At 55.3% G+C, this 27,368-nt stretch overlaps 1 protein-coding gene and 1 pseudogene across 1 annotated transcript in view; both read left to right on the forward strand.

Moving 5' to 3' along the window:
* Positions 1 to 16,477, forward strand: part of MINDY4 (MINDY lysine 48 deubiquitinase 4) — a 109,206-nt gene extending 92,729 nt beyond the window's left edge. Inside the window, exons 16-18 of the mRNA XM_042969335.1 lie at positions 5,853 to 6,033; positions 6,566 to 6,638; positions 16,045 to 16,477. Of these exons, the coding sequence (XP_042825269.1) occupies positions 5,853 to 6,033; positions 6,566 to 6,638; positions 16,045 to 16,093 (303 nt within the window). The 3' untranslated portion in view covers positions 16,094 to 16,477. The remainder of the gene's footprint in view (positions 1 to 5,852; positions 6,034 to 6,565; positions 6,639 to 16,044) is intronic.
* Positions 13,851 to 14,797, forward strand: LOC122234125 (annotated as a pseudogene).
* Positions 16,478 to 27,368: the final 10,891 nt, after the last annotated feature.

Here is a 27,368-nt window from a genome sequence, read left to right on the forward strand (position 1 = left end):
CCATCTTCTGGGAAAGGTTGTTTCAAAGGGACTCCTGGGGATTTATAGTGTGATCGTGGACCAGAGTGGGTGCAGTTGTCATGCACACGCACATGTGTGTGTACATGTGGGGGGGGCAGGTGTTGGGATGGGGTCTTCTCCGGGGACAGGGGATTTGAGCTCTTCGGCCATGTCGTAGTTTCCCAGGGCTGCCACAACAAAGCACCACAAAGTGGGTGCTTAAAACAGTAGATTGTCCGGGAGCAGAAGTTCTCCCTGAAGAAGTCCAAAATCAAGGTGTTGGCAGGGCCATGTCCCTGCTGAAAGCTACTGAGAGAATCCATCCTCCTCTCTTCTGGCTTTTGCCGTTTTCTGACAACTCTTGGCATTCTTTGGCTTGTGGATTCATCATGCCAATCTCTGCCTGTCGTCATGTGGCCATCTTCTCCCCGCGGGCCTCCTCCTTTTCTTAGAAGGAAGGATGTCGGTCATGTTGGGCTAAGGGCCCACTCTACTCCACTAACCTCCGCTTAACTGGTTACATCTACAACAACCCTATTTCCAAATAAGGTCACACTCTGAAGTACTGGGGGCTAGGATCTCAACATATTTTTGTGGAGGGCATAATTCAACCCCTAACAGGCCACCCATGTATTTGCTAGTGTACTAGTCCCTTTCCCTCCTCTCTCCCTGCAGCCAGGGTCCTGGAAAGGGCTGGGCCCAAGGCAAAGCTGGGCAGGGTAGGGTGACCATATGTCTATAGGGTGGGCAGGGCCACCGGGCCCTGGGTTCCTATCTAGCCTACCGCTGGACCTTGTCTGAACATCGGTTTTCGTGTCTTCAGAGAAGACATTGTTCTCTGGTTGATTTCGTGGTGCCCTTCCTGCATGACCACAGGGTCAGGTATCCTGTCCCATTGCTAATGGGCCATTTGGCATGGCTTCACATCCAGATTCCCTCTCTGGGTGACACCCCTTCTCCCACGGACAGGAGGCCAACCTGTGGCTTCCAAAGACTTAGGGAGAAAAGAATGATAGGGCTCCCTCCCTGATTTGCTGGTGTCAGGAGGGAGCCCAGGAATGTGGCCACGTGGCCCATGAGAAGCACCAGGGCCCCTGACCATCCCTGGGTGGGCTCTGAAAGCATTTAGCCCGAAATTCCATGAGCTGAGAAAGGTAACCTTGGCCAGGCTCGTGGAATCCCCAGGCTTACCATGAGCCCTGGTTTCATTCTTGTGTTGAGGGCGTTGGTCAAAAAGTAAACTATTTTCCTTCGGTCTGTGGAGGATAATTGATGGGAACATCAATTGGGGGTCGTCTTTCCCTTGGAATAAATTGCTGATTGAAGAAATTCAGGCCCTACAAGGATCCGGATTTTTGAATCCGGATGCCCCTCTGCTGTTATATGCTTGGCTGAAGCCTGGGGCTTGTACCTCCCTGCAGCAAGGGGGATTTGCTCCTTTGCCTTGAGGCTGCAAGCTCTTTAAGGAGGGCTTTCTGTCCCAGATGGCAGAACTGGGCCTGACTGTCATTCAGCCTGTCCTGGGCTTCTCAGTGCAGCCTCTGGCTGGGAGGTTCTAGGACCCTTACTGAGTATGTGGGGGCTGGAGGGTAGGGAGGTCCTGCCTATTGGTGAGCTTATTAGATGCCCACACTCCGGTGTGTCTGGGGGAAAGCAGAGTAAGCTCTGGGCCAAGCACCCCCTGCTGAACTAGCCAGCCTCTTGCCACAGCCCGGCTGTGTTCTGGACCCCCATTGGCTCTCCATGACCCCAGTGGGCTGGTTGTGCCTATCTGACTTGCACCTCATTCTCCCTGCCCTCGAGCTCACAAATGTGGGCTGCACCACATTGTCGAGCTGTAGTTGGAAGGCCAGCCCCTCCTGGCTCGTGGTGATTGTGGCAATGGGGGACTGGCAGTCCAGGAAAGGACAGCATGGGACCAGAAGTTTAACTTTAGTGCTTCTCCCATGCCCTGTAGGGCATGTGCCTTGCTGCCTTCACGAAGGGATCTGAGCAAAGACTGAGCTTGGCGGGGAAGGCTCTGCCAGCTGCAGCCTCCTCCCATTTTCCCCAGCTCCGCAAATAGTACCATCCACTCACTTATTCAACCCCTGGAGCATGGCTGACCCATCACAGGTCATGTGGCTCCTGCCCTAAGTTGTTTTTCCAGTCCGTCCATTTCTACTACGGTCCAAGCCACCAGTATCGCTGATCTAGACACCAGTGACACCTCTGGCCCCTGGCCCCACCGCCACCCCCCCCCCCCCCGAGTTCTGTCCCTTCATTGAAGCCAGTGTGATCTTTAGAAGAGCAGATTGAATGACATCATTCTTTTGCTTTCCACCTGTCAGTGGTTTTCCAATCCTCTGAAACTGTTCAGGGCTGACTTGTGTCCCCTCACAAGTTGGCACGTTGCAGTCCTAACCTTCAGAGCCTCAGAATGTGACTGGATTTGGAAAGAGGGCTTTTGAGAAGTGATTATGTTAAGATGAGGTCATTAGGGTGGCCCCTAATCCAGTTGACTAGTATCCTCGTAAGAAGAGGGGTTTAGGACATAGACACACACGAGGGCAGAGCACGTGAAGACGTAGGGAGGAGGCGGCCCGCTGCAGGCCCAGGCGAGAGGCCTCCGAGGAAACCAGCCCTGCGACACCCCGCTCTGGTACCTCCAGCCTGCAGGACCGTGAGTAACTTTCTGCTGTTGAAGCACCCAGTCTGTGGCACTTTGTTATGGCGGCCCGAGCAAACTAATGCAGACTGAAATCCCAAACTTCCCACAACTTACAAGACCCTATGAGACTTGCCCCTGCTTTTTCTTCCCTTCACATTTTGACTTAACTGTCACTTCCTAAGGGAAGGCTTTCCTGACCTAACCACTCCATCTAAATAGGGGTCTGCTCTCACAGTCCCCTGCTACCTTGTCATTCTCCACCGTAGAATCTCAATTCTTTCCCGGAGAGGCCTCTTCTTGGTTCAAAGTGTCACATTTCATTGCTTTTGCGATGAAACTTTAAAAAAAATTTTTTTTAAATTATTTTTAATGTTTGTTTATCTTAGAGAGAGAGAGAGAGAGAGCACGCATGCATGAGCAGGGGAGGGGCAGAGAGGGAGACACGGAATCTGAAACAGGCTCCAGGCTCTGAGCTGTCAGCCCAGAGCCAGATGCGGGGCTCGAACCCACGAACTGTGAGATCATGACCTGAGCCAAAGTCAGACGCTTAACCAACTGAGCCACCCAGGTGCCCCTTGAGATGCAAACTTCGTGCACATTTGAACATTTCCGAGATCTTGATGCATTAATGCAGTCGATGGTGTGTCAGACTTCAAGTGCCAGCTTGCTTTCTTTCTTAGTGAAACAAAATATAATGGCAACTTCGATGGCATCTTAGATTCAGTGAAATGCAGTGTAGATGTGTCTGGATGATTATTTGGTTACTGTCTGTCTTCCCCGTTAACCTGGTGAGCCCCGTAAGGACAAGGGGGTTGCTGTTTCCTTCGTTACTGTAACCCCATTGTCGAATGTGGTGCCTAGGACCAGAGTGTGTCAGGTTGAATGACAGTTACCCTTAGAGATGACAGACAGCAACCCTGCCATTAATCAAATGTTGGTTCTTTTGAATCAGGGCTTTTAAGCTGGCAGTCCCCGGATGGGGGTGGGGCATTCGCTCACCTCACCCTTGCAAAAGATTGAAGAATCCCCCTTTAAAAGTGATTCCTAACTGTGCTGAATGTTCGCTGTAACTACGTCTACCCACCAGGAGAAAGCCTCAGACTGTACTGAGGGAAATGTGCCCCCCAGCCTCACTCCTCACCCCAAGCCTTGGGTCAGCTACCTCCAAACCCACAGGAAGTGAATTTCATCTTTGGAAAATGTCACCCACTTGGAAGGGGCTCCTGAATGAGAAAACTCATTTATAAAGTCTCTGGGCAGCTTTTTTGCCTGTAATCTTTTGACCGTTGAATAAATAAATGGCACGCTGCCCTTTTGTCCCTCTGCTGGAAAATTCAGGGTGGCTGATTATGTAGACGCCTGCCCCCTGGCAGGTTGCATGGTTCTTTTTCCTGCAGTGAATGAGCCGTGAGTCCCCAAGAAGGCTCCCTGTTCGAGGTGATGCCCTTGCCAGAAAAGCCTCTTTTGAGCCTGGAACAGGAGCCAAGTTTGCAGTGGGGTTTAGGCACGTCCGGCCACGTCCTCTAAGGCATCTAATTCCCCCGCATCCACCAACGAGCGAGCTCTGTAGTCACATTTTAATGTCACAAGGGGTCAGGGTGAGAGCCCTACTGGCCAGGTGGGGGTGGGGCGGGATGCTTGGAAAATGGGAAATCGAGTGCATTGTAAAGATCGCCTTCCTACCCTTTGGAGGAGGCGGCTGTTTATGGGCAAGCCTTTCACCAGGGACCTGGTTCAGGGCCTTGTGAGCACAGCCCCCCTGTCCGAGACACCCCAGCCCAAAGCCAGCTCCCAGGAGGGCTCCAAGAGGCCCCAGGAAGACCGCTCGGCCACTCTTCTGTGACAGGCCAGAGAAAGTATGCCCTTCTCCCCACTGGAAAAATAATTCCCATTCTTTCCTTAATCCGCAGGCTGTGGCTGTAAATACCTGAGCATGCAAACATCTCCCTGGGGCTGGTGGGGATTAGGCCAGAATCAGCCTGGCCCGTGGTGTGTGCAGAGCTGAATAAACCTGGGCCCGGGGTGGGGGAGAGGTGCCGCTCAAGAGAGTCACAGGTGACCGGGAGAGAGCACACTTAGGGATGGCTGGTCCGAGGGGCAGAGCCAGCCGGGCACCTGAGCAGGACTTTGCGGGGAGCTCTTGCCACTTCTCTGCCCTTTGCTGGTAGAACAGCAGCAGCACTGAGGGTGTAAGTTCCATCGTATCTGCCTTTCCCGAACACCCCTCTGCCATGGAAGTCTCTGTGGGGAGCTTTCCAGAGGAGTCTCTCATCAGAAAGTGCCAGCCCTCATCCTCCCTTTCCCCTGTGTTCTTTCCCAAATGCCCTGCTAGCCCCCGGGTGTTTCCGGACATCTTTCCTGGCATCCCCTCCCTACTCCTCGCCCAGAGGCCCTCTCTCCCTTCCCCCTGGGGCTCTAAGCCCACCTGCCTTCAAGGTAAAGTCCTACCTAGTTGAAGATCCACTTCACGCATGAGGACCTTCATTTGTCAAACATTTGCTGATGTTGACCTCGAACCTCCGCCCTTGCTGCTAGGGGTATATAGTCCAGTGTGCAGGGCAGGCCGGCGCATCGCTGTGAGGCAGTGACGCACTGTAGGAGAGAAGGCGGGTACCTGAGACCTAGTACCTGGTAACCCCCCCCGCCCGGGAGCTACAAGGAGGTGATTCGTGCTCCCTGCTTGGGTAACGTGGGCGACGCAGGACCCGGCAGGGGAGGACCCGTGTAGCAGTGCTCTAGGTGGTGGATGGTGGGTGCAGAGGCACAGAGGCTCGCCATGCTGGCGCGTGGGGGGTGCTGGTGAGAGGCTGGTGCAGCTGTGGGCCAGGGGTGTGGAAGAACCGCTTCGGAGGCCATCGTCTGGGGAGGAGAGGCTGGCTGTGAGGGAGTTTTGGAGGCAGGATGGGCGCACTGTGAACCAGCGAGGTGTGGGAGACGAAGTGGCAGGGGTGCCTGGGTTTCCGGCCGGGGTATCTCGCAGGACTGTGTGTGAGGGAAAGGCCCAGAGAGTGCTGGGGTCGGCTCCGGGAGTCCAGCTGGTGTCTGGGAGTGGTGCCTGGGGCCCCCAGCGTGGCACGCAGGCCGCGATCCCCAGCAGGGTCTCTCTGAGGCCAGCCCAACCCCGGAGTTGGATGGATGATGCTCAGGCCCTTTCCCTGGTGCTGGCACAGACATCTCTGTCTGCTCCCTCCGCCTCTTCCAGGTGGGCTGCTTCCTGAAGACTCCGAGGTTCCCCATCTGGGTGGTGTGCAGTGAGAGCCACTTCAGCGTCCTCTTCAGCCTGCATCCGGAGCTCCTGAGGAACTGGAGGGCTGAGAGGCTCTTCGACCTGTACTACTACGACGGCCTGGCCAACCAGCAGGAGCAGATCCGGCTGACCGTCGGTGCGCTGCCCCCCGCTGGCCTGCACTCTCGGGCTTTGCACGTCCCTGGGGCAGAGAACCATGCAGACCCGGGTCTGGACTGGGGGATCAGAGATCGTGTGTTGGCGGGTCCTCCTACAGGAGGGGCCAGAGCTGGGCCTTGAGACACTGATGGCAGTGGGGGGTCTAAGGTGGAGTTGAGACCACGTAGTAGAGGACCTGGAATACCATGCCGACAAGTTTGGGTTCTATTCTCCAGGCAACGAGGAGCCATGGAAGGTTTTGGAGCAGGAGAGTGGTGAGATCAGATGTGTTTTGAGAAAGACTTTTTCTGGTAGCTGAAGGGGGCGGGAGGGTGGGGGTGAAGACTGGAGGTAGGAGGCCATGAGAAGAGTGCTGTGGTTCAGAAGAGCACTGATGGGTGGGAACAAGGGTGGGTCCCATAGAGATGAGAAGTGGGGCAGGTGCCGGAGAGTTGGGCTGTCGGTGCCGACCGTAGGCCGAGCTCGGGTCCTGGGCTGATGAGTGGGCGCCTCTCTCTCCTGCCCCCCAGACACCACCCAGACCATCCCTGAGGACAGAGACAATGACCTCGTCCCGCCCCTCGAGCTCTGCATCAGAACCAGGTGAGTCCGGTCTGTCTCTGGCTGTGGAACCTCACCTGAGTGGCTGGGAGGTGTGGTGGTTGGGGGTGGTTGGACCTGTGGGAAGGAGGGTGGGTTTCTGGGTCTCCCCAGCCAGGAGTGTGTGGTGAGACGGGGCCCCTGCAGAATGGAAGGACACAGTGCCTGGGGCTTGTTTGTATGGAGCATCTTGTGGGCTCCGTGGCCCATGTGGAGATGTGTGTGACCTGTGAGGTGACCGGTCTCCAGACAGCTTCTGAGGATGCCCCCGTGGCAGGGGTGATGGTATGAGTAGGTGCTTCTTGAGGTAGCCACCACATGTGGCAAGTGCCGTTAGGTCCAACCAAGAGGAGGGACGGGTAGGGGGAGGGGCGGGGATAGGAAGGCGCCGGGTAGGATGGCGAGAGGGCCCAACTCCTCAGTGGCCCCTAGGGTGTAGCTCACAGATGGCTTCCTGTAGCAGCAGCACCCTCGGCATTAGAGAGGAGCAGCCCCAGTCATTCTATTGGTGCGGGTTGGGCGCTCTGAACCCCGGGCCAGGGGCCCTATAGTCTCAGACACAGGGTGGGGGTCCTTGACTCCTCCAGTCCAGCTCAGACTCGGGGTGAGTCGAGGCTCACTTCACTCATGAGCCCACTGGCCAGGCCCCAGGACTGGGAATGGCACTCTGGAGGGCCACCCCCAGCCTCAGGCAGGCCCTCCACAAAGCCTTCGGGCAATGACTCAATGACTTGGAGGCCTTCGGGGAGCAGTGGGCGGGGGTGGGGGGGACAGGGAGGGGAAGAGGAGGCCTGGATTCCAGTGCTTTCCGGGGAAGAGGTAGAACTTGCAAGTGGTGAGAGTTGGGTTCTGGATTTCGAACCCTGGTCTTTCTGCTTTCCGGCCATGAGCTGTTGGTCTTTCTGTCTGTGCCTCACACTGTCAGCTGTAAGACAGGGAAAACGGGCGAGCCAAGCGCAGGCTTGTTGTGAAGAACACCTAGCACTTTACCAGGTTTTCCGTAAACAGCTCTTACTATTATTATTATTGCCTTAGCGGCCCGGTGTGACCGGTGTGACCTCAGGCAGAACCTCATGTCCCTGACTATGAAATGATTGGGTTGGGATGGAGGACGATGTGGACGATACTGAGGCCCCGTGGCTCTGACCGCCTGAGATCCAGGGGGCTCGCCTGCAGCCTAGGGGTGCTGCCCACCTGCCCGCAAGTGAGCCTTGACTGGAGCCCCATTCCCAGTGGAGACCCCAGAGAGGGGATGCGGGAGATGTTGGGAACCCTCATGACGCCCCATCCATTCGTCTGTCTGTTCATCCGTCCACCTGCCTGCCCACCAAGCCAGGCACAAAGCATTCTTGTGGGGTCATGTGCTGGCTTTTCTTTCGTCGGGAGGATTAAAGGCCCATGCAGGTCGCTTTCCTTTCATGTACAAAGGGCCACTCATTCCAGGTGATGAGAGAAGAGCGGCAGTGGAAAAAGGAGGTGACACTGGCCTTGGCACCCTCTGCAGGACCGGGTGGGAGGCCACGGGGCATCCTTCCTGCAGGTGAGCCTGCCAAGCAGGGCTGTGGACCGCACCCTAGGCACAGGCTCCGCCCACCTCCCCCGCCCTGAGGACCTCCATCTGTCTCTCTATCCTTCCTGGGGTCCGGGCTTGGGGAGCATCACCGGGACCTCTCCAGCTACCCCATCTGGAAAAACTCCTCTTCCCCCAAGAATGGTTCCACTTCAGGACTCACCCAGTACCTCCCATGGGCCCAGCGGTTGGACTTTTCTGGGCTCAGCCCTAGTTGTCCAGTGCTCAACAATAACTCGGAGCTCTGGTCCATCAGGGAGCTCAGGCCAGAGCCATCTGAGTGTGAGCGCGGGCCCAGAGTGCCTCTTCCTCTTCGGTCAGCTGTCCCCTTCTCCCAGGACCCCACCCACCCCAGCTCTAGTGGTGTGCCATGGAACGAAACGGTGAAATGATGAGGAAACTGGGAACACTGCCTGCAGCCAGGAGTGAGCCCTTGGTCTGGGGTGTAAGGTCCAGGCTGAGTCCCTGCCCTTCCCTTTTCTGTCCCTGTTCACTGTCAGGGCATGGGGGTTGGGCAAGGCATCTAGCCGTGTTTCCTAGTCCTTGTCTCAGTCAAAAATCACATTTGTGTAGCACACACTGTGTAGCACACAGCACTGGCCTGGGGACTCTGGTTGGCCCAGACCCTACCCAGCCCCTTGATGGATGTGTGGATCAATGCTCTGACACACCCGTACCCATCTCTGGTTCACCCATTGGGAAGATTTGCTCTAGGGTGTGATCCTCAGGCTTTAGCAGGCATCCCTGGAGGGTGTGATCAGCGGGTCCTACCCCCAGGGGTTCTGGTTCAGGAGATCTAGGTAGGGCCTGGGAATGTGCATTTATGGGGAGTTCCCAGGAATTGCTGGCACTGCTTGCCCCGGACTACACTTTGAGAACTTCTGGTGCCCGGTGAGGGTAGCGCCTATCCCTCCGTCGCCCTTCCTGGTTGCCTTGTGAGTCAGATGTCAAGTCAAGTGCTGACCCTCTAGCATCTGGCCTGCTGTAACACGCTGGTCCAGGGGTCCTTTCTTCCTGACTGTGGGCTGCCCCCTCCCCCTCCCTCTCCCCCTCCCCCAGGTGTGAGCATCCATCCTGTGCCTACTGCTTCCCCTGTCACTTGTCCCACCGTGGCGGGTCCACCTGGGCAGTTAATGCGGTGAGGTTTTTCCCAGTACTATTCTCAGAGAAGCTGAGTGGGTGAGTGAATGGTGGGAATGCTGGCTTCCTCCCACCGCCCCCCCCCAAAGTACCCATCAGATAACATACCACTATAATGGGAAACAGCAGGCCTAGCCTCCTGGAATCCTGTTCTGAGGGGTTGGATTACAAAGGCTTTGCATCTTGTTTTCATCCCAGATTCTCAAACAGCTCAAAGGGAGAAACTTGGGAAAGTGGCCTTCAAGGTCAGTGAAGACCCTGGGGAGAAAGGGCCCTGTCTCTTGGGGGATGAGCCCTGCTTCCCACAGGAGGTCCCCACCCTGACAGGAAGGGGGTATCTGTGGCGCCATGGCCTGAAGTCAGGCCACGTCTCAGGTCATTACCACAGGAGGGACCAGACCTGTGGGCCCATCACTTCAACTTCGTGGAACTTCTGGGCTGGACTCCATGGAAGAAACAGCCGGATAAGACTGGATTCTTGCTCTCAGAGAGTTCACCATTGAATAGAAGTTCATGATCGACCCTGTCCTAATCCAGGGAGAGATGTGCTGGCTACCCAGCTCTGTTGCCCCATAAGGACCTCTGATGCTCACCCGGGCCAGCACCGAGGATACCACACATCTGGCCCATCTGGCAACTTGCCGAGATCCACAGAAAGGCCCTTGAACACCACCTGATGTGGGCCTTCCTTTCACAGATGGGGATCTCCAGAGTGGAGGTCTGTGCCCCAGGTCGCACCTCGAGTCACAGACAACCCAAGTCCTGGAGCTTAGGCCCGTGCTGTCCCAGCCCTGGGAAAGGTCACAGAGCGGGCAGTGTGATTTCCCGCCACCTGGCTTTGTTGCCACAGTGACATTGCACAAGACCAGACTGTCAGCTTTGCCTTCAGGGAAGAGGATCCTAAGTCGAACTATCCCAGGTCCTGCGCCACCTCTGCTCTCAAGTGTGACTCGCATCCTGGCCTCAGGAGGTCTCCCATTGCCGCCACTCGTGTCAGGAATGTAGGGTCTGTCCTCCACGCTCCCATTCCTGCTGTTCTTAACCATCTCAGCAAAACCAGACTCATTTATGGTCATTTCCAAACAAGTTGCACAGAGTGACCTCTCAAGCTTCCAGCCTAGCTAGAGCGGGAGAAAATGAAACAGTTGTCAATAGTCCAGAGGAAAGAGGAAAGAACTCATAACCAGGGCCTGGGGCTGGGCCACAGATGTTTCTATTTGGAGGCTCAGACAAGAAATTGAAAATATAATTTCAGTTGGGAACAGTGCCTTCCAGGGGCTGGAGCTGAGTGCCCAACTCCCTCAGCTGTGTCCCCACCTGCCTGGGGGCCTGTGCCAGTCTTCACGCCTCCGCGGACGCCCTTCTTGCTCAGGTGCCCTCTTCATAGTGGCTCTCACTCATCAAAGGAGGGTTCCCTGGGTGCTCCCACGGCCCCAGCTGCCCCTTCTGATTCCCTGTCATGCAACCTGCACACACCGCTGCCCATTGTGTCCTTGTGGTTGGGTTCACAGAATACTCAACATCATGATGCAAGGGAGGAGTGCATAATGGGACTCTGGAGACCTCAGTTGAGTCCTGGCTGTGCTGCTGTCACCTTGTATGACCTCCAGGAGGGTTGGTTCTGCTCCAGACCTCAGTTTCCCCATCTCTTGATTGGGTATAAGGATCCCTTTCCTTTGGAGACCATAGGGCCTCATGTGTGTGTGGGGGCGTGGGGAGGAGGAACAATCAGGAAGAAACAGAGGGGGAGGGACAAGAGAGGACGAGGTCCGTGGACAGGGCTTTGTGACTGCCTGGGTCAAAGGCAAGGGAGAGTGCAGTGTGCACGAAGACTAAGGTTTCCCCACCAGGCGCCTAGGGCTTCAGAAAAAGCAGCTGCCATGGAGGAGTGTGTTCATTTAACGGCACCCCAGCAGCCTGTGCTTTGGCACTGAGAGGCCTTGGAGGGCACAGAGGCGAGTGATACCAGCTCTGCCCTTGAGGGGCTTCCAGTCTAGTGGTGGAGGGAGACCCCATGATAACATGGTGCTGAGAAAGGACCCTCAGGCTGCTTGGGGTCAGAAAACACTTCTGGAAGGAGGAGTCCTGGATCTGATCCTGAAGAATGGGGGGCGGGGATGAGGGATGGTTATTCCAGGTGGAGGGCACAGCACAGGCCAAGGCGCACAGGTGAGAGCCAGCCTATGGGGCTCATTTCACGGTGCTCTGGCTCCCAGTGGCTGGGGCACAGGCAGGGGAACTTGCCCACAGGATGCTTGTCTGGAAATCCACAGTGAGTAAGAGGAATTCCGTGGTATATTTCTACTGGTCAGCTCTGGGGGCTTTAAAGCCAGGTCTGTCCTCTTCTTCTTGCTGCTACAGGCTTTATTAGGTGTCCTCCCTAGAACCCCCTGCTGAAATACACTAGTGTCATCAATGCTGAAAATCGGGGTGGGGAGGCAGGTACCTGCTGCTCTTCTATAGGGATGGCCCATGGGAGGCGAGGGCCTCATTTGTGGCCATGAGGTGGGCCCTCTCTGTGATGCTGAGCCTCCCTGAGCTCCAGGGACCACAGCATCTTCACTGAGCTCAACCCCTAAGCCAGTGGTCCTCGCCAGGTGATTGCATGCCCCAGGGACTATTTGGCAATGTCTGGAGACATTTTTGGGTATCACGGCTGGGGAGGAGGGTGCTAAACATCCCAGAATGCACAGGACAGCCCCCACAACAAAATCACCTAGCCCACAATGTCAGTGGTCCAAGGCTGAGCAAGCCTGCTGTGAACTCTCACTCTTACGTCCTGAATTAACACTGGATGAGTGAGCTGGGATTCTGCCCGCTGCGCTGTGTGTGGTTCCGTTTCATCCCTCCCCTTTCTCTGCTAGTCCCTAATTGCATATGCAGAGCTCTGTTTACGGTCCTTGTAATTGACCGTGGACTTTCCTGCTGGAGAACCATTCATCCCCACACAAACACAGTATCCTGTGTCTTCAGCCCTTGCCGTTGAAAAACATTTCTGATTTTCTAGCAATTCTGAACTGCTTTTCTCTGGCGCTTCTAATGCTCTCCCCACTATTGGCCCCTGTTGGCTGGGCTGCAGTGAGTTAGTTAACCTCTGTAAAAAGCCTCAAAACTAAACATAACCCCCCCTCGCCCCCCCCCCCGAACTGTAAGACTCAGTGACCATTGTCGTGGCGTGCCCAGTAGCAGACAAATGTGACCCTGCATTGAGGCCAAACCCCATGTTGCCAGGATCGGAGATATTTGCAGATTGGGAGCTCCTAGGAGGGACCTCTCTCTGCTCACCAGAGTCAGGGGTGAAGACTGGGAGGGATGGCGAGGGTTGTGGAGAAGGGCTGCTGGGGCCAGGCTGAGGGTAGGTCTTCTAGGGATACAAGAAGTCTGGTGTACTTTTGACTCCCCCACCTCCATGCCCATTCTTGCCACGACTAGGGCAAGGAACCATTGTGGTCTGGGCAATAGTTTTACCTTCACAATCTGGGTCTGTGATGCCTGCCTGGAGTGAGACTGTGGGTGGAGCATTGCTCTCCTCCACACCTCGTTTCTGCCGCCTCATGGGGGGTTCTGGATTCAGGATGTGTCCCTAGTGTCCAAGACTTTGATAAGAAACTTACAGAGGCTGATGCTTACCTATAAATCTTAATGGAACAATAAAAGCTTTTTCCTGACATGCTTCAAAACTGCAAATATGATGAACAGAGAAAGAAAACTGGAAATCTCAAGTTGCATGGTAGAATCAATTAAGCCCCGAGTCGTGTTGCTGCGGATGGTTGAAGTACTCGTAACCCACTTGGCGCAATAGGTCAGCCTAGTCCCTTGGAGCCTGTGATCAGCACAGAGCTTTCCCAGCCTGTCTTACCCCTGCAGCCTGCTCGGTTGTGCAGGTGAGAGCTGCATCCATCATTGCTACTGACTGGACCTATAGGGGCTACCCTGGGGCATCATCGACTCCAGTCCCAAACAGCACAGGCATTGGGTGCTGACTACCTAGGAGTGGCCTGACCTCTCCCAGTCATGTTGAAGAGTCTCCAGATGCAGTCCCAGTGCTTCTTCAAGCAGTGATTGGATGCTATGATGCTGATGGAGTCCATCAGAGTGGCTCAACCCCAGACCACCTAATAGATTCCTCTGGATCTTCCCCAGTGCTGACACAGAGCAGCTCAAAAAATCTAAAGCACCCAGACACCACAGAATCACTGAATGCCCCCACAGCCAAAGGAACGAGTGGTACCGACCGTTTCGATTCACGTGACGTGATTGACGATGAGCAAGAGGTAGGGTCGGTGGACGAGCACAAGAGGGTTGTGTGTGTCATCACAGGTGATGTTTGGAATGTGTCTTGTTGAGGTAGGTCTTCCAATAATTAGTCTTGAGAAAAGACCTCTTCTAGAAATGTGTGCAAACTTTTTTGCACATCCAGACCCACTTCTGAGCATTTGTGACCAGATGGATCCCAGGGATTGAAACAGTTTGGCTGGTGAGAGGCACCTCCCTGCTTTTCATACAGGAGGGACAGGGTTGGCTGTGAAAAAGCCAGCCAACCCCATTTTGGGTGGGCTCTCTCAGCATCAAGGGCATTATCAACAATAATGAAGAGCACGCAGAGCTAGATTTGAAGGACGAGTTTGCTAAAGCAGTGTAACAGTCATGGCTTGGCATGTTTTCTGCCATTATCCACCATTTCAGCCTTCTATGCCAAGCATTGTAACGAAAAGATGCAATTCGGCATTCCTGTATAGACTGGATAAGAAGTTCTGGGGACATCGACCGGCATGTGCCACACAAGGCAGGGCTGTGTCTCGTGTCTAGACTGTGACGAGCACTACATTCTCAGATTCCGTCTGTCCTCACAGTGTGCTGGGTGAAGCTGGGAGAACAACGGGATAGTAATCATTCCAAAACAGATGACGTGCAAATATCTCCCACACTAAACCTTTCCACGGGAACAAGACACACAGAATTACCACTAAGATTTTTTTTCTCTTCACATGACAAATCTTTTTGCCCATTTGAAGAGGAATGGGCTGGTATAAAGTGTGCAAAATATTCAACAGAGGAAAATCCAGTCTTACAGATACCAAGAAGCTGCCCGTAGTCAAGAGGAAAGTAATCCCACTCCCTGGGGAGGGCCGTCCCTCCCCACCTAAAAACCAGAGCCGTTGATGTGGCAACTGAAGCAAGGCACACACATGAAGAAGGACAAAGAGAGGAAGCCTGAGGAAGGGAGGAGAAAGAAATTCAGAGGGAGTCTGGGTTATTCATGAAGGCGGAGAAGGTTGGGTTTACAGCCAACGGCTACCGAAACCTCTTGGTGCGTCTAAGCATTCGATCGGGAAGTCTAACAGGCTTCCTTCTGGAGAACCCGTTCGCTCCCTGGTTGTAGTTCCCATCTCAGCGATACTGGACTTTGCAATGCAGGTGTACAATTAAAGCGAGAAAAGCTTCCTTTTTTTTTTTTTTTTTAACCCTCCTCTGTTGGCAGTTAAGATTTTGACTTCAGTTGGAAGACAAACTTCAGGTTTTGAAAATGTCTGCTCTCTCCTCAAGCCCCACACTGTGAAAAGCATTTCTAGACCCCAGTTCCCAAAGTCTGCACCCTAGGACTGCTGTTGAGGTGTGCAACACCTGCTTCTTAGTTCATATAACCTTAGGATGCGTGTATATGTGTAATACAGCCAGTGCCAGAACTTGCAGAAATATCCCATCCACTGTTTTAGAACACTAGGGTGCCATGTATTAAAATCAAGTGTTGGGATGTTTTGTGGTCTCACCTCCAATAATTCTGATTTTGGAATTGAACTAGTATTAAATTGTATCCAGCCCTGGGCTACAGTAAAATTATACTCACTGCTTTTTTTTTTTTAATGTTGGTTATTTATTTTGAGAGAGAGAAAGCATGCATGATCGGAGGAGGGGTTAAAGAGAAGGGGAGAGGGAGAATCCCTAGCAGGCTCCGCATCATCAGCACAGAGCCTGATGTGGGGCTTGAACCCCTGAACCGGGAGATCATGACCTGAGTCAAAATCAAGAGTCGGATGCTTAACTGACTGAGCCACCCATGCATCCCAGTACTCACTGCTTCTTAAGGCTTCATGAAGTAATTTTTAAAAATGCAAGTCTGTGTTTTACCGAGCTGCCCACAGCCTTCTACTGGCTTCCGGTGGCTCTTAGAGCAAAGCCCAGATTCCTTCGAGGCTTTCAGGTCCTGTGCTGTGTGCCACCTTGCCTGCTTCCCACCCTCTGCCCCCACCTCTCTCCCTCCTTCTCTGGGACAACACTCCAGCCTTCTCCCATATCTCTGTCTTCCCATGTGCTTTAAAGTGTCACCATCAGTACCCCTGGAAGGTGGCCGGATCCGCGCATGTGAATCACCTACTTGCATCAGCTGAGGGCCCTCCAGTGCCAGGCACGGATGAGGTTCTCAGTAGACCCTTGTGGGATGAATGAATGAATGAATGAATGAACAAATGACCTGTCCCTTCTGTCTTCTCCATGGCTCTCTGGGGTCCGAGGTGTATTTGTGTTTCACAAGGGCCTAGTGTGTAGGTTCGTGTGTGAATGTGGAGAGGCGAGGTAGGGAGGGTGGAACCAGAGATCCTCAAAGCCCCTGAGACAGGAACTTCAGGTGAGTGAGGACAAGAGGCAGCTCCTCTGTGGGCCCCTGCAGCTCTAACTCTGTATCTGTCACTCTGTGCATAGGTGGAAGGGGGCATCGGTGAACTGGAACGGCTCCGACCCCATCCTGTGACCTTTCCTGTGGGTAAGCCTATGGCTCCACCACTCATCACTGGGGGTGACAGCTGAGCCCCAGGCCTCAGGGACAAGTCCTTCAGAAGAGCGTCCCTCCTGTCTGGACCAGCAATGCTCCAGAAGTGTCCAGAACCTCCCTGCCCCTTCCATGAAGGGCCCCCAGGACGGTGATGAGGGCCTAGCGTGCTGCTATGTGGCTTCCTCTCAGCTGAGCCGTGACTGCCAAGGATTGGACTGCCTCTGCCACTTTTTGTCTGCATCCCTCCCTTGCACCCCGTTGGGCCGCCTGTCCCCTCATCAAGCCTGTGATATGGTCAGCCCGGGGACCCCGGGTTCATTATTTCTGGTAGTTGGCTTTTTATAAAGCAGAAGTCAAACCCTTGCTAAGGACAGAGAGAGACTCATTCGTTCTGTGATGGCGAAGGAAGCATGAGGTCTGCGTGGTTCATGGCTAGGGTGGGAACAGTGATGGCGGAGGGGCCCCAGAGCCCTGGAGATGTCACCTAAAGGGTCTGTGCAGGCAGGTGGTCCAGTAGGGTCCCTGGCTGGGCTTCTGGTCTAGCCTGTCTTCTACTGATCAGCCTCAGGTCTAAGGCACCACTGTAAGCCCTGCTGACCAGAAACAACTCAGGTCCCCTGGAACCTGTCTCAGGGCAGACCCAGATCCCTGGGAGATCCCGGGAGGATGGTCCTGTGGACCTGGCGGGTAGGCTGGACCTGGCCAAGTGGATATGGGGGGAAGAACCTTCTAGGGAGGGACCTCTTGGCCACAGAGGGCAATAAGATGGGGATGAGCAGAGGGAGCGGGGGGAGTCTCCCCCATGTGGCTGCCACAGAGCCCCTTATGAAGAGAACTGCCGGAAATGTGGGTGGGCAGAGCCTGTGGAGACCCTCCCCCCCCAGAGCAAGGGTAAGACAGGTGGGAATGGGAAAAACACATTCATAAAGGGAAAATTGTACAGTTGCAGCCTCCTCGATTCCATTGATTTACATCCTCCTGGCTTTAGAAGGGAATGTGAAGAAGTATAGAGAGGCAGTGGCAGGTGGGAGAGAAGACCAGAGAGAGAGAGAGAGAAAGAGAGAGAGAGAGAGAGAGAGATGTGTCCAAAACCAAAGTCAAGGAACCCCTCGCGACGGCTCCTAACAGTGGGACTGAGCAAGGGCACGCAGAGGCAGAGCACTGGGCTCCAGGAGCCTCTGTCACGAGGTCCGTCCACGTGAGAAGCCATGAGCAGCATAAGGGCAGAGCCTGCAACAGTGCCCGCCCCTGCTGTGCACAGCAGGGGCGTGGGCCATTGCTGTCAATGGGCCCTGCAGAGGTGGGTGTTTGCACAGAAGGATCAGGGTGTGAGCTCCTCCTGTGTCGCCCTGGCCCAGGGAGAGGCCTGGGAGAGTCCTGGACACTGGACGGCAGCTGGTCCCCAGCCTCTTGTGTGCCCCCTCTTGGGCTCGGGACACAGCAGCTCAGGGACTGTGTTCTCTCTGCAGTGCCGGCTGAAAGGAGACCCCTTTCTCTTTAAGTGCCAGGCGTATGGAGGTGACAGCTCAAGAGCCTGTTTTGCACTCTTGTGGGCTGGGCACGAGCCGTGGCCGGATTGTCGTATTGTATTATCGTATTGTGGGTCTTTGAGGAGAAGCTGGGAGGAGCCGGGAGGGAAGTGCGAGGCAGGGAGTGCCTTGTCCAGGCTGTGCGGAGGCCCCACTGGGGTTTGCTGTGTAAACTCCAGCGGCCATTCGCAGCAGGCGTCCAGCAGAAATGCTTCCTATATGTCCCCGAAATGTTTATGCATTTGTTTTCCTTGGCCAGGGACAGGCTGCTCCAGCTGAGCGCCAGTGGAGGAAGTCGGTTTCCCTGCAGCAGGCTTGTTTATCAACCCGGGAAGGAAAAGTGTGTCTTTGCAATGAAACTCACTTAACCTCCTGACCGGGGTCCCATTGGCAGGGCTGGACAAATCAAAATATTCCCAGCGTTGCTTGAAAAACCCAGTCCCAACAAATTATGAAAACACTCTTCTAGAAGCCAAGATGCAGGTACATGCGCAGGGCGACACCCTGGGCCTGGGGTTTCCTGGAATGGAAGAGGGGCAAAGCCCAGCGCCACCCTCTCCTGGAGTAGAGCCACAGCACTGCCACCAAGCCTGCAAGAATGAAATAGAGGCCCGTGCCTCCTTGCAGGCGGGTGTTCTTCACCCAAGGTGCATGGTTTTCTACGGAGACTGTGGGCAGGCTTCAGCGGGTCCACAGTCTCCTTCCCAAATTCTATTAAAATCTTTGTGTTCACGTATGTATGTGTAACTTTCTGGGAAGAGCATCTTTAGCCTTTCTTATACCCTTGAACTTGGACTAACACCCTCCTGAATTCTGCAGAAAATGTTGAGAGTTCTAGAGTTGGGTGGCTTCCCACCCCACTCAAGGGCAGTGCTGGGCGTGGCTGCCCCATCTGTGCCCCAGGTGCATGGGGCAGGGGGGGCCGGGCCCCGCCAGGTCAGTGAGCAAGCTGACCTCAGTGAGGTGTGAATTCTTGGTCTCTGGGGGAAAGAGCCGGCCAGTTGTACTGCCCTCCCAGTTGTGTGAGCAGTAAGGGCCATCTCACGACCGCTCAAGTCCATACTCCCCCATCAGTGGAAACTCCTCTGCCCCCTGCTTCTTTGGGGCTCCGGTCACTAGCGACCTCTCCTGAGTCAGGTGATTCACGCTCCAGCTGCTGCTTACGACAGCTCTTGGTACCTGGTCCCACCCAGCTTCTGGTGAAGTCAACCTCCTCCTTCCTCTCTTAAGAAGACCGGAGTCTTCCTTCTGCAGGATCCACGTCTGAACCATGCAAGGCCTACCCAGCTCTGGAGGTCAGACCTTTCCCACCTCAGCCTGTCTCTCTGCTCAGCCTCCCATAGGGAACAACAATGTCTCCCATCCTTAGGTGGGAGTCGGGGACCATCCCACACTGTGGGCACACACAGCAAGCTTTCAAGCAGCTTTCTGGAAGCCTCCCCCACTTGGCTTTAGGAGAGGAGATGCACGCCTCCGTGCCCCATGGCTGGGGGAAGGGATCCTGGCACACTGACGCCTCTCTCCAAAGAAGTCATCAGTAGTTACTGGCCTCTTCCACTGCCAAGTGCTTTCTTCACCTTCTTCCGTGGCCAGAGGACAGGATGTGTTGGCCGAGCAGAGACCTGCTGTCTCTGTAGGTGCTTTGTGGCAGCAGCACAGGTAAGAAGAGTAGTTTCCAGAAGAACTGCAAGCATTCCTTGGGGGCTCAGAGCTGGGCCAAGGCTTGGAGGGGTGCTGGGGGATATCCTAAGGCAGGGGTGCATCCAGACCCCAGCCCACTGCTTTTTTCTGAGCAGAAGGAAGTTAGCGGTGGGGGCCCAGCCCGTCGCGAGCACCGACAGGGGGCCCACCCTCCTGGGAGGGCCACGGATGGTGAAGGACCAGTCTTAGGCTCCCACAGTCCCGTGGCTCTACTAAGCCAACAATGGCAAGGGGAAGACTTGTCTGCCCTAGTGTAGGCTCTAGTCTTGCTACTCAACGTGTGGTCCTTAGACTAGGAGCACCAACAACACTGGAGCACTTCCTAGACAGGCAGACTCTCAGGCTCCACCCACCACCTCCTGAATCGGAATCTGCATTCTAATAAAACCACCAGATGACTCGGGTTACAGTTAGAGAGAGCTGTACTCTAGAACTTGTGATTTTGTGGGGCTGAGGGTGTGATGACGCAAAAGTTGGCCCCATAACGAGGCTGTACTGAAGGGACGTGCGGGAGAAGTGTTGTACAAGGACAAGCAGCATCAGGACCAGGGGTCCCCTCTGCTTCCTGCCTGTGCAACTGTGAGCCCCTGACCTAAGCTCTTTGGGCCTCAGTTTCCTCGTCTGTAAAATTAGCACCCGGCCAGGGCTGTACTGAGGATTCAGTGTGTCAATGCACAGTGAGTAGGGCCTGGCACGTCACAAGGACCTGCAAAGTGTTTGCTCTTAATATTTCCAGAGGGGACTGGAGGGCTCCTCGGCGGTGGCAGCATTTTACCTAAGTCTTGATGGATGGGCACGGTTTTGACAAGTGGAGAGTTGGATGGCAGATCATTCAAGGTGAAAGGCTGGTGAGAGACCCTGAAAGTCCATGAGGTCTCTGTGGGACCTCACTGGCCACTGAGCCCTTCCGGGAGCCTAAACTTGCAGGAGGCAATCAGGCTGCCAAGTCTATTTACAGGTATTTCTCCCCATCTGCCAGAGTCCTCCCTACTCCCTAATCGTGCCCTAATCCTCCTGGGGCTGTGGGAGCTGTAATTACCAGGCAAAAATGTCAGGCATTTGCGATAATAGAGATTGCTTAACGCAGGACGAGGGGTGGTTGGCAGGTGGGTGGGAGAGTGGGCGGGCAGGCTGCCCATGGGTCAGTGTGGCGCACTGCCAGTTTCGGCATGTTGCTCGGGGATGTGCTTCACAGCAGACCTCTGCGCAAGAGAGGAATCAGAGCCCCACGCTGGTCAGGGGCTCGGTGCTCACAGCCGCCCGCCCTTGGCCTTTCCTGCTGTCTTGGCGTCAAAGTGCTTCATCTACTGTTCTGTCCACATTCCCGGGAGATACCTATGCTATATCCTGTTGTCTGGGAAATCATCGAAGGCCTTCTGTTCACGGATGGGGAAACTGAGGCCAGATAGGAATTGTTCGTGAAGACCCCTGCTGGGACATTTCTCCTTCATGGAAGGGTCTCTTGGAGACCAGAACACCAGACGGCCTTTGGGCTCAAGGGAATACATGTGATGGGAAGTCTAAGGGGATGATTCCAACCTGCCTGTCTGCCTCCTCACCTTGCTCCCAGCTCCACACTCCTTGCATCCCCAACCATAGCAGCTGCTTGAAGCCCCTTGCCGCCTGCAGCGTTTGCCAGTGCTCTTTACTGCACCTGGGTCCCTGCCCTCTGGCTCCCCATGACCATCTGCCAAATCTGACCTGACCCTCAAAGCCTGTCTCCAAGGCCCCTCTTCTAGGAAGCCCTTTGGGATTACCTAACTGAAAGTGCAGGACCCACCCTCCGAGGGCCCTCAATCAGCACCTCTCTCACAGCCCAGATCCCAACTACAGGTTTCTCTCGTTACCCGACAAGTGTATATGCATGCACGCATGCACACACACACACACACCCTCTACACCACCCTGTTTCCTCGCCCTTGGGCCTGAGGCTCCTGGTCTTCCTTCTTTCCCGCTCCTCGTGTACCTGTCTCATCCTGGGGGATGAAGCCCAAAGATCATTCCCCATCTTTGGAGAAGCCCCTCCATCACCCACCCCTGCGCCCCTCCCCCATCCCGCCTCCAGGCATAAAGCCCCAGTCACTGGGTGTTGGGGTGGAGAGGTACTTACTGCCTGAGGTCTTTAAACCGTTGATTCCGGGTGTGGTTTTGAGATTAAGCCCTGCGCCTTTCCTGTGGCCCTTGATAAGGGCAATCCTGGGTGCTTATCTGGCATTTTCTGTTTTAAGGCCTCTCGGCATCTGGGAGGTTCAGGAAAAGCCCTGCCTCCCTGTGGAATGGGGCTCACCTCCATGATAGCACCCACCTCCTTGTGTCCTGCCTGGGTGCCCAGCGTGAATACTCTCAGGGCACTATAGACACCGGTTGTCAGCACCGTCTCTGGGCTCTGCCCCGGCACGGGGACCGGGCCTGAGGGAGTGTTATTAATAATCACGCCAGGACAGTTGTGTAAACAGACTGTGCTGTGTATGGGAACCTTACTCTCAGGAAGGATTGTTTTGTTACCGATTGATTTCCTGACTTGATTCCCAAGTCCCAGGCTCAGATCCTTCTTGGGTTTTATTGGGGGCATAGGGCTTAGAAGAGGGAAACTTGTACAGGCCGGAGCAGTCAGTGAGGCTTCTTGGAGGGGGAGAATTGAAGGCGGGCCTGAAGGAAAGTAGGGGAGGAGGAGGGGCAGAGGTACCCCAGCCCGGATGGGCAGGGTCAGGGCTGCCAGGAGGAAGGGAGGGGCTGGGGCATCTGGGGCTGCGGGAAGATAAGGAATGTTAGAGCTGAAGGGCTTGTGTGTCCGGCAAAGGGGGTGGCGCTGCCTCCTGAGCCCTGGGAAGCCGTGGGGGGTCTCGGAGCAGGGCAGCGGTGGCTCCACGCTGCTTTAGAAGACCATGCTGCAGCAGCGTGCGGGGTGGGCCAGAGGGCAGACGCCAGCCTCTGAGCTAGGGCCCCAGAGAGGAGCAGCAGTGGGAGACACCTTGCATTTTAATGTTTCAGCCTAGGGGGGTGAGGTGGGGGGAGGGGGCCCATGGGCTTGGAGTCAAGGCCCCTCTCTCCCCTGCTTCCTGGCAGGCAGACTTTGGCCTTGAGCAGCCGTTGCTTCTGTGTGCTCCCCTGTTGGCACTGGTGGCCGTAGCTCTCCTGGGAATGGTCTTTGCAAAACATCCCTACCTCCCGATGAAGGCTTCCTCCGTCTCCTGTCTTGGCAAACCATGAAGGAGGGGGCCTCAATGTGAGGAAGTGCCCAGGCCTTTGTTCTGGACCCGGCTACGGCTGGACCCACTGCCCATTGTTTTCGAAGCTGTTGGTGACCTTGGGCCAGCTGGACGGGACCGGCTGGCTCCCTTGGGCCTGGCCACCTCCAAGTACACATGGACGACAGCCAGGCTGGCAGGATGGCTCCCAGTCCCTCCGTGGGGAGGGCATCTGCCACGTGGGCTGCCCCAACTGTGTTCTCAGAGCCTGGAACCCCCAGCTTGGCCATTTGGGGTGTTAGTGGGCATTATGGAAACTGCTCCTCTCCTGAGGACCAGGAAGCTCTCAGGCAGGAAAGCACAGTCCCAGTCTCTGGTCTGAGGCTCCTGCTTCCTTCACATGCACTGTCGTTTGGGCCCTGGCTCTCTGGAACCTATGGGTCAGAAGGCCAAGCTCTTGTCTGCCGTGTTCCCTCTGGGTTGGGGGAGGGGGTCCTTGCTGCACCCACAGGGGGCTGTGTACCAAGACGGGACTGCGCAGCCTGCCGGGGGGTGGGGAGCGTTATAAACTGGGACCTGGACTTTGATGACCCGGGTTTAGATCTTAGCTCTAACTTCTCAGTTGTGTCACCTGAGTTGCAAAACAGAATAAAAAGACGAAACAAACCAACAAACCAAAAACCTCTCTGGGCCTCAGTTTCCCTCCCTGTGAAATGAGAATAATAACATCCTGTACCTCTTAAGGTTGGGATGGGAGTAAGGGCACAGTGCTTGCAACTGGCCTTGGTTCCCAGTCTGCACCCAGCAGATGTTGGCTCTTTGACTGGGAGCTGGATGGGAGGATGCAGGAATCCGGGTGGATCTAGCTCACGGAGAGACAAGAAGTGTGACCATGTGGGATGGGGTGACACGGTGAGGCCACTCCATCCCTGGAGGTCAGCCCCTCTTCCCTGACCCCCTCCCCCAAATGTCAATCCTTCCTCTCCTTTCTCCAGGTCTTATGGCCCCATAGCAGCTTCTGGGCTAACTGAATATGTGCTCCCCTCTCCAGTCACCCCATATGGCCCTCCCTCTCCACTTTTGTAAAATGAGGTCATCAGACGAGGTGGCTCTGCAAAGCAGTGACCACTCCTGAGACTGAGATGAGGGCACCAGTGGCAGGCACTGTGTGCAGCACCTGCAGGGCCCCTCTCTCAAACCTCTCACTTTCAGGTGGGGAAACTGAGTCTCAGAGAGCCAAGGTACTCGCTCAGGGCCTCCAGGCTAATAGATGGCAGATGTCACGTTCTTACTTGCTCCCCTGCCTCCTGGAAGGCCACCAAGCAGAGGGGTGGGGGAGGAGCGAGACACTTCCTGGAATCCCTCATCCCCTGTCTTCCTTGATTATTTTCCCCAGTCAGCAGCCCAGGCCTGAGACTTCAGGGCCTCTGGAAATGTCTGTGAGCACCCTAGTTTCTATACCTGCAAGCCATTATGGGAGCCCAGTGTTCCCTTTGATTCAGATGGCTCCCTGTCAGTGGCCCAGAGAAAAGGATGGGCCAGGCCCCCTGCCTGGCCCTGCTCAGAGGAAGCCCGGCCAGCCAAGGTGGGAGCAGGCATCCAGCTTCAGAGTCTCCTTCAAACCCCACTTCCTGTCGTCCCCCAGCCCCGATGGCTTTGGCAACCATAGAAAATGCCAAGCACTTTTTTTCCTTCTTCCCCACTAACACAGACACACCTTGGGTTTATTTGTCTAAAGATTTTCCATTTCCTTTTCTGGAAAGTCATCAGGATTATGCACGTCCCCTTCATCACAAAGGAGTCTGGGAAGAGAGAGGTATATCCTTGGTCACCCCGGGAAGGAAAGCTGAGAACCTAGCTTGGTCACCACCAAGGAAAGCTGAGAACCTAGCACCTTGTGACTCAGCTGTGCTCTCCTTGACACCCCCTTAGGCTGAGATGACTGTTCAGGTTGGCCTTTCATAGGAACACAGCTGCTTAAGAACCTCTGGCTGGGGCGGTCACCTCCCAAGGCCATGTGGCACAAGGCTGACAAAGTCTGTCATCTCCTGTGTCCCATCCATGGCTGTGCCCACAGTCAGGTTCAGAGGCCTAATTGTTCAAGCTCCTCATTCAGCCCCAGCTCCCCCCCCCCCCCCACCACACCGGTCTGGGCCAGGAGCTCTCCAAAGGCAGAGCCCCTGCACCCCCAGCCAGGTGCACCTGAGGCAGGCGGGGCTCAGGCCTCCTTCCCTGTGCTGACCTGGAGGGAAAGCAGAGATTCAGGCTCTGAAGCCCAGACAGACTCACAGAGCACACCATCCCTCTTCCAGCAGCCCCTCTCTGAGGGTCTCAGTCAGCCCTGGAGAGAGGGGCAGCGAGGGAACCACCCCACCCCTGCCATGGCTAGAAGCCCACTCATCCATCCATCTTCCTGCTTGGGCCTTTCCTCTTCCCAAACCACCTCCCTTCCTTTGCATAAACAAATCTGTCTGCCATGTCCCCTCTTCTAGGAAGCCTTTCCTGATTATTGGGAAGAGGTGGGGATCTCCCGCTGCCCACAAATCCACCTCACCCCTTCCTGAGCCTCAGGCCTGGGCCTCGGCTACCCTGCCTCGCACACCCAGGGCTGCATGGTGGAGCATCAGAGTTGTGAGTTTCTCTCCACTTGAGCCAGCTCGGGGCTGTGCCGCTGAGTGGTGGAAGGATGGTCACCTATGGGCATTGACCGTGGCGCTGGCCCAGGCCGGGCACCAAGGGGCATCATGTTATCCGCACTGTGACTCTCCATCAGGATGCTGCACCCCACTGAGGTGCCCAGGCTCAGCCCTTGTCACAGAAAGGCCCACAATGCCCCTAAAGCACAGCCTCTGCCTGCTCCTCAAATCTCCTGATAATAAGGTCTCCTCGATCAGTTCCTTGAGCAGCCAGAATCTGGGGAGAAACTTCCTCCCTAGCACAGGCAGCCGTCTCTATTACCATAGAGGAAGCATTGGTAAACATGTCTTCCTTTCTTGCGATGGCTTCCGGGAAGCTCAGAGGGAAAGTGATGCTCCATTGTAATCTCTCTCTGGTGTCACAAGAAGCTTCCTGCCTCTCTGTGTTTTTATTTTAACTAGACTGTGATCCGGAGTTTTGTCTTGTTTTGTAATTCAGACACTTGCTGCTCAAAGTCCTGAGACCAGAGAGCATTAGTGTCGACTGGGAGATTGTTAGAGCTGCAAAACCTTGGGGCCCCACCCGGACCTACTGAATCAGGAGCAGTGTTTTAATAAGCCCTCCAGGGGACTCACGTTTGCAGTATAGTCTGAGAAGCACTGATGGAATCCCCAAGTGCTTTTAGAACAGATATAAAAGGTAGATGAGATAAGACCTGCATTGATTCTTCCCCTTCCTACCCTGACTTCTCTACCAAAGAAATTTACCTCTGCACAAGCCTGACCCCACTTCACACCAGCCCTCTTTGATTCTGACCTTCGGTTCTGCCCTCTGGTGAGCAATTCTCTAACCATTCCCATGAGCTGTCGAGTGGGAGAAGTACCCACACAGGACATCGTGACCCTCTGGATATCAAATGATATCGAAGAGCATCCTGGGTCGGTGATGTGCAGGTTTAGGCAGCTTTTCAGATCCCTCCGGATCCTGAAATTCCATGCCTCCTCCAGGAAGGCTTCTATGATTTCTTCCACCCTTACTGATCACTCCCCACCCCCAGCTCATAAGCTCACCTGGGTTCTTCTTTGCCTTGTATTTGTGAGTCTGGGCCCCCAACCGCCAGAGAACTTATGGCCTGGGTCTCCTCCTCTGTCCACCTGCCCTTAGACTGGTGAGTGGGAGATACAGGCAGGCAGCTGACCCAGGCCTCTTTCCTAGCCTCTGGCTCTAAAAATGGCCTCTTCCGAGGGCTTCTCGCTCTTGAACATGGAGTGCTTGGGAGAAGGCCTCTCACCCACCCCTTGGATGCTGCCAACACTGTGTATTTAGCCTTTGTTAGGCCTGGGCCTGGCCTGGGCAGAGGCAGGATCACTGTAAGGGGACTGGACTTCCTGAATTCCAGACACTGTATCCCCAACCCCTGAGGCCCTGGTTCTTTAAAGTTGCCAGTGAGTGAGGTTGGCCTGGAGGAGGTGTGCAGTGATGAAACAGGGTGTGTGTCGTGGGGAGTCCTGCCTCCCTCATGCTGCAAGTCCTTCCTGGTCCACTGTGTGCCCTGGTGGCTGTTGCTCTGCTGGTGGGACGGGGCGGGGGGGTCACTGCGTGTGACACTGGGGAAGCCACTTTAGCTCATGGCCTCAGTTCACTTTTGTGCAATAGGGTCTTAATGACCTGAAGGCCCTCCTATCCTAATGGTCGAATACCCTGGGCGTTCAGAGGTGCCCAACCCTTGGTGACAGGGGGGCTCTGGATGGGGAGGCACAGGGACCCTGTGAGTTGCCCAATGGACACACCTGTAGAACAACAGCACAAGCGGGAGGTGTGCATGTGTTGGGGTGAGGCTGCTGACACTGAGGGCTGGGGAGCCAGAGCCTGGCTGGGCGCAGGGGCCCGGGGCAGGGGGCCATGTGATCATTTTCTCATTAGGCAAGACAGCGATCTGCCTGTGTGAGATGATCTTGCTGGCCCTGTGGGCTCCAGGAATGTTGGCTTCACATGAATAGAATCCCCAGAGCGGACCACAGAGGGAGGGGTCTGCAATGGAGAGGGACAAGGGTGGGCACCTCCCACCTTCCTAGACTCACCCCTACCGGCCCCAGCCCACAGCATCATGACATCCTAGGAAGCCAAAGAGTGAAAAGGGTGGTCCCGGAATTGCACCTGCCCATCCCCACTCCACGGGGGCCCAGCACACCCCTCCTG

The sequence above is a fragment of the Panthera tigris genome, chromosome A2, assembly GCF_018350195.1.
Source record: "Panthera tigris isolate Pti1 chromosome A2, P.tigris_Pti1_mat1.1, whole genome shotgun sequence".
Lineage (NCBI taxonomy): Eukaryota > Metazoa > Chordata > Mammalia > Carnivora > Felidae > Panthera > Panthera tigris.